The sequence below is a fragment of the Myripristis murdjan genome, chromosome 7 (genome assembly GCF_902150065.1).
Source record: "Myripristis murdjan chromosome 7, fMyrMur1.1, whole genome shotgun sequence".
NCBI classification, from domain to species: Eukaryota; Metazoa; Chordata; class Actinopteri; order Holocentriformes; family Holocentridae; genus Myripristis; species Myripristis murdjan.
Window position 1 is genome coordinate 33,218,286 of NC_043986.1, and position 6,998 is coordinate 33,225,283.

Below are 6,998 nucleotides of genomic sequence, written 5' to 3' on the forward strand. Positions count from 1 at the left end.
AAAATCATCGCCATTTATAAACCACAAAACTGGCAATTGGCTGTGAAAGCCATATGTTTCCCCAGGACTGTTTTCTGGTGGAGAGACCATTTCACTCCACCCAATTTCAAGTCATCAAAACCCAACAGTGCTGCTGCTTTTAGGAAAACTAAGGTGGGTGACTTTATTACAGTGATGGAGTACTAGTGTGAAGAAAGTTTGAAGTTGAAAGTTCACTTTCATATCATAGTGGAATGAATGGAAACCAATGGCTGGATGAAAGGCAGGAAAAATGATATCAGAGCTCAGCAGCAACTAGTAAATAAAGTATAGAGATTTTGCAGATATTCTGCTATACATACAAAGTCACTGCTATGGTTCTTTATGGCAGAGTTTACCGAGTATATAATGAATCAAATACAAATACCAGTCTCATAAAATGAGTTAAACCGCCACAAAATAAAAGGATAACAATTTGTTTTCCTTCTATTGTTATCACCAAGCTTATCAGCTTCCCACTACTATGATGTGTCACTCTTCATTGTTCCTGACATGATGAATTGGGGGATTGTGTAACTACAGAACATGTAGTGAATTTTAATAGTATCAGCCTTCACATCTTTAAATGATTACGTTGATGCATGCCTGAAGGTACACTGACAAATTCACCTGGCTTCTGCCAGTGCACTGCGTCAATCACATACATTCTTCACACAATATTGAGACCCATCATGACCAGTGCTTTTGTGCAGCTCAGCCAGCTGGAAATAGTGCAAAGTTTAGGTTCACCAAGTGTTTTATCTGTGATGGTCACTCAAATAACATCTATCAATTGTGCACTGAAAACTCCCTATGAGTGACTGATATATGAGTGACCCCCACCCCTCCCCCAAACAAAACCATTGTATGATCTTCAGTCTGTGCATGAGCCAATGATATCACACAGAATTATTATTTTATGGTGCTTGGGCAGCAAAGTTTGTCCCCAGTGAAACTGAAAACATATGGTGCGACTATGGCAACAGCTAGCAGATGTCATTGTTTCATGTCAACATGAAACAATAGCAGGAAAGTGCATCCCAGAGCTGCTTCTGCTGCTGCTATTTATCGCTCTTGTGCCTCATTTTCTCATCTTTTGGTGACCCTCCTTGTACATCACTTCTGAATGTCACTCAAAATGAAGGTGGAGTAGTTTGGGTCCAAACAGAAAACCAAAGTTGATGTTGTTTTGTACACCATAGATTAGGATCTCTGCCAATTGGTGGGTAGCAGGTCCAAACTTTCTATGCAAAAAATGAATGGGCTTTTTGAAAAAATGCCAGACATAAAACAGTTAGCAAATATCCAAGAGATACATTGCATTTTGTTCCATATGTTAAAGTACATCTACCAGCATCACATTTGTGTGTTGAACTTTTACTTATTTGTAATATCCATGTTTGCTGACAAAATGCTAATCACAAAAGAAAGCAAAATGTTGTCTATACACATTTTTTGTCATGAGTTCAATCTCTCAACTGTGTCTCAAAGTAGTAACATTCTCATAGCCTTTCACTAAACCGTTTTTTATTGTTGTATAAGTCATCACAAGAAAACACCAGATTGCTAAATAAGTAGCATTTCACTAGCAACAATCGTTTTAAAAAATTACTGAAGGATGAAAATTCACAAATGTGATGTTAAATCATACATTTTATTTTATAGAACAATAGTGTAGCCATAAAGCCCTGTTTAGCACAGACTGTATTTTTGACATTTCTTGCAAGTTTTGTTGATATTTTCCATATAACAATTTTCTTGTACTGATATGTTAGCAAATTACACAGGAGGCTTGTAGTAGTAGTAGTACAAAGCTCATGCCATTGCTCGCTAAAGCTTCATAACAGATTGAAGGTTTTTGCTCCCTTGCCTCATAATGCTTGATAAAATGATTTTAATCCAGGAACAACACAAAATTAGTCTGTCATGCTAATATAGTTATGTGTTATGACCCTGGCCTAGGGGCACCAGGGTCACACACGATGATGTGCCCCCGCTCTTCCCACTCCCAAGGAGAACAGCCCACATCCACAATTCTGAGGTCAAAGTAGCAGTTTATTAAGCTTCAGAGTGGAGCACAGCCAAAATAATAAACAAAACCACTAACCAAAAATCCCTATCTTACCTGTGAAAAAAACAAAACAAACAAAAGACAGTCAAACTTACCTACCTCCTAACCTAAATAAACAGGAGAAAAAGATCTACAACAAAAAAAGGCTTCTCCCTCTTACTGAGGTCTGCTACTGAGTTTTAACAATTATTTACACTGTATACAAACTACTGTGACAGAGTCACAGCAAGGCACACAATGCTAAAGGCTAATAGTTATCCCTATTCTAAACACAGTATTTTCAAAATTCAAAACAAAGCATTGCAAGGCAAATAAAATAAATAAATAAATCAGTAAATAAATATCATGCATACCATTCTTCTACATCTATAACCACTCTTAACTTTAGAGATAATTGCCATCATATTCCAATCTATCTACAGCAGAATAATACAGTTGCCAAAACAAAATAACAGATTAGTTTGGGTAGTTATGAAATTATATTTACTCAAAATACAGCATGCTTGACAAATCCGGCTGATTTCTGTCAGCCCAGCATCCCTATCACACACTCTAGGTATATTATACAAGTCTTTTGTGTGTACCTGCTGATTATTCACACTTCAAAAACCACAACATTGAACTCAGTCGTGACCACTGCAGAGTCTGCACTGCTCACCCAGCTAAAAACATTTGCAAAGCAGAAGAGAGAGAAAACGTGAACCAGGAACACACTGGGTGCTTCAAACCAGTCCATGGTTCCCAGCACGCCCCCTGAATTTCTAAAAATGGCTCCCCACCCCCACCCCCCCAGCACAGTTGTGTTTGTGCCAGAGCGGGCTCTGCTGTATCTTTTTATTGCTGGGACAAGAACCACGTCGGCCCAGGCTTGCCAGCCTTGCTGAAAAGCCATTATACAGAAGCAGTGTTTTTGCAGATTGGTGGCACTTCCTAGTATGTATTGCAAACAACTGGCTGTCAAGAAGACATCCCTCTATGCTCTGTGTGTTTCTTAGTGAAGCTGCAAGATAAAGGGTGCAGAAACTTAGAAATATGTCATGTATGGCTTTGAGTTCCTTAAACTACTGATAGAAATATGTATTAGGAATAAATATGACAGTGGAAGAGGGGTATTTATGTAATATCTGTCACATCTATGATCACTGTTTCGATACTGGACTGTAAATTGCTTTCAGAAGTGCCTGTATGTCAGGGTGTTTTAGCTCTGTTGAACTGAATAATGAATTGAAAGCGCTTATTGATTTACTGTAGGAGAAGGGAATGGGGAACAGCCAAGATGTATAATAAAACACACAACATGCAGTAGTTGGCAGTCATAGTGTCATTATTTTAGCCTGCTGCACTACATTTATTGTATGCTACTTCTTTGCAGCAGTTTATGTAGTGCTCAACCATGTTTTTTCAAACTAAATTCCCACAAAATTAGGGAAAATTTTGGGGAAAAAACAACATGCCAAAATTTTACCTAAAACAACATATAAAAAAGAAAAAAAAAGAAAAGAACCATAAAACTATATTTATTACATATATATATATATATATAAATTAACTGACAAGAAAATTGTCATAAATTACCATAATATTAAAACCATAAAATGAATAAATAATGTGGACTTTGTTCAGAGGGTGAAATTAAACCTTTGTGGGTTTCAAAGACCTAAAGCTGGAAAAGATTGGTACCAATGAGAGAAAAATTACTTTTAAAAAAAAATAAATAAATAAAAACTCTGCATTAATCACCAGATTCACTGCAGTCTGCCCAGGTGGAATCCTTTCATGTGTTTCCAGGTCACAGTGTGCAGCTGGATGGCAGCTCCAGCCAACTGTTCCATGTTCTTCACCTGACATCTGGACCAAAAACCTCAGAAATGCGTGTAGATCAAACCTGATGCTTTATGTACTCCTGTGATGACAATACCAATAGATCATTTATTGTGTAGTTGGACTTTCCTATTTGTCAAACTTCTATCAACATTATTTTTTATGTACATATGGAGAAATATTGAGCTCTTGTGTGTGTACTTCACGGTCATATTCCTATGATGAGCCAAACTTAAAGAAAGGGATAATCCTGGATGAGGTGGTCCTATATTGAAATATTAATGACTGCCAAAGATCATTTTTCTATTTATTTAATTATTTGGTCATTTGATTATGAATTCCTCCAGCAATAAAGATATGGAGATAATTAAATTTAGGGAGCTCTGAAGTTATATGTTTTTTGCACACATTGTTTTTGTTCAGGGCTGACTGCCTAGAAACTGAGTCTACCAGCTCATTCGGTTAACGTTCTTGTACCATGGTGTTGTAGACATTGTGGATTTGCCCAAAGGGATTTAAATGCAGCACATACTTACACGGAAATGTTGTGTAAATAATCTCAACAGTTTTGAACCAATCTGTGATTTAAAAATGGATAAGGGTGGTGGTGGGTAATGGCTAACATAGGCTAACATAGTTAGCTTTAGGTGTCAGATTGTTGGTATAGCTACATAAATTGGTTCAAAAGTTTATGGCCAACATATTGATTTAGAATACTGATTAAACCTGAGCTGGACTATGTGTGCATTGCACGGTTTTAACGCACACCCTCCAGCCAATTGAAAATGAGTATTCACCCAGACCAAAGTACAGTGTGAAATACTGAACCTTTTAAATCTAACCAGTGGAGTGCTAATGTATCCCCTGCAATCCCCTGCACTTATCAACTTGTGAAACATACACACACCCACATGGATCTTTCAAGAAGGCTACTATCAAGTTTGAAAAATCATTTTTGAGGTTATGGATAACATCAAAGTTTCTACCCTTGGAGGGACTAAGGATATCTCTATCTCTTCCACTGCAATTTTGAAGAAGCGTGGCCACAGAATTCTCTAAAAGGAGAAGATAACAAACAAACTATACCTACATGAAAACTGCAGCTATTGACTCTACATATCACTGTTACCATTGTTACCAAAACAAATTAACAATGAAGTGTGGCATCCATTATATACCTGTTTAACTATAGGCATTTCTTAATTGTGCTTCTCGTTGTATGTTTCTGCCCTTGTTTATCTATTGAATTTTGAGAAGCCTCCCTGTTTCTCTGGCTCGCTGCCTGCTACACTCGTATCGATTGGCTGGCCTCTTGTGTCTCTGGAAGAGCTGCAAGTTTCTGAAGCTCCTCAGGGCAACATCAAGGTTGGAGTTGACATGCTGCGAGGAACACGTGTTGCTTTGAAATAGCTCATGTTCGTAATACTTCTTTCCTCGTCTCTGAAAATGAACTTTTGGTGTCTGTTATGGAGTAAGATATAATGGGATTCAGCTAATTAAAAAATCTGAAATTCAGAATTATTCTATTTCACGCTACAGTGCTTTCACAAGGAACAGTAGCTTATTCTTCCCACAGGTTTTCTTTGCAGTACAAACCGAGCATGAGGTTGACTTTTGACCCTGACTCTTTTCTCCTGCTTATCCACTTCTCTCCTGAGAGATTTGTCATTTTTCAGCATCCATCTCATGCTGCTGATCTTTTGTAGAATGCAGCATGTTGCCCACTGCAGAGGCGACTATACTCCATGTGTTGCTATAAATACATTGTGTGCTTTGTGTTTCATTATATGTTATTACTGCATACATTTGTGTGAATGCACTCATGCACTTCTTATACAACCACACAATTTTTAATCTTCTGACAAAAGAAATTTGCTGTTATTGTGTTATGTAATGGTCAAGTTTTAATAATCATTTAAATTAGTAGGCTATACTGCTGTATAGATATCAATATCAAACATTTCACTCTGCACATCATTGTCCTTGTATCAGCAGCCATACAATATCAGGTTGACTTAATCCTCAAAATATCCTGTTTGTATTGCATACTTTATTAGAAATGCTAAATTTGTCATTTGTCTTTCAGTTTTGATCCTCCTGGGTCTGTGTCCCCTGGGATGGCCTGTGACATGCAGGCTGTTTTCCAACCTATGGTTAGTCAAATCACCACTGTGTTTGGACATCTACTTACCATAGATATTAGACACTGCACATTTCTTAAATGTTTTCAGAGGCATTAACATGTTTGTCAAAATGGGTACTCTTCATCTGGTAACCAGACAGACAAGTGTTAAAATGAGAAGAAAGGGGACTTCAGACTTTGCACTTTCAACTCATCTCTGTAATTTGAAGGAAGAGTTGTGGGGTCCACATCTTGAGGAACATATTAATCAAGTGTAATTTAATAAGACAGAAAGCTCTGTTTTATGGGCAGCATTTAACACTGTTGAATTCCCAACCTGAACCAAATTAGTGTGCAGTTGTTTGCTGCATGCTGAGACATATTGCATTGCACAGAAAAATGAATATAGGCACATTACAAAGAGCTTACTTGCACAATCATTCAAGAGGTCTTCAAAGAAGACCTGATGCTTCCCATTCCTTCTTATCAGACTCTTATCAGAAGTCACTATCTGATGCATCCTTGGTTGGCAAGTAAATTCACAGTGTAATCTGTCCTTCACGTTGCCATACTTTTGTTTTTGAACACTACTTCTGCTGTTAGATATTGTGTCAAATGTGTCATGGAGGGCAGAAGAACAGGCATAAATAGGCATAACTATAATGTCAATCCGCCACAATTCTCATGACATAGAACCATGTCTTATCATGTGATTCCTTCAGATGAATCAAGATCTGGAGGGAGAGGTCCACTTTGCCTCAGCACTGGGGCCCTTCTCTGTGCCCATCAGATGCACCATAAAGAAATGTCATGTGAGTGTTGTGCATTACAAAACAGGAGTGCTATATTTTATTTATTTATTTATTTATTTTGCTTTATTCGTCTTGTCACTGTATACCTGGGCAGGGCAAAATTGTTTTTACGTTTCATATTGTGAAGCATATGTGTGTGCCTACATTTGTGTGT

At 37.5% G+C, this 6,998-nt stretch overlaps 1 protein-coding gene across 1 annotated transcript in view; it reads left to right on the plus strand.

Annotated features, from left to right (window-relative positions):
- The window catches only part of cfap74 (cilia and flagella associated protein 74), a 76,838-nt gene that overhangs the window by 24,550 nt on the left and 45,290 nt on the right, over positions 1-6,998 (plus strand). Inside the window, exons 15-16 of the mRNA XM_030054841.1 lie at positions 5,997-6,063; positions 6,755-6,844. Coding sequence (XP_029910701.1) covers positions 5,997-6,063; positions 6,755-6,844 — 157 coding nt within the window. The remainder of the gene's footprint in view (positions 1-5,996; positions 6,064-6,754; positions 6,845-6,998) is intronic.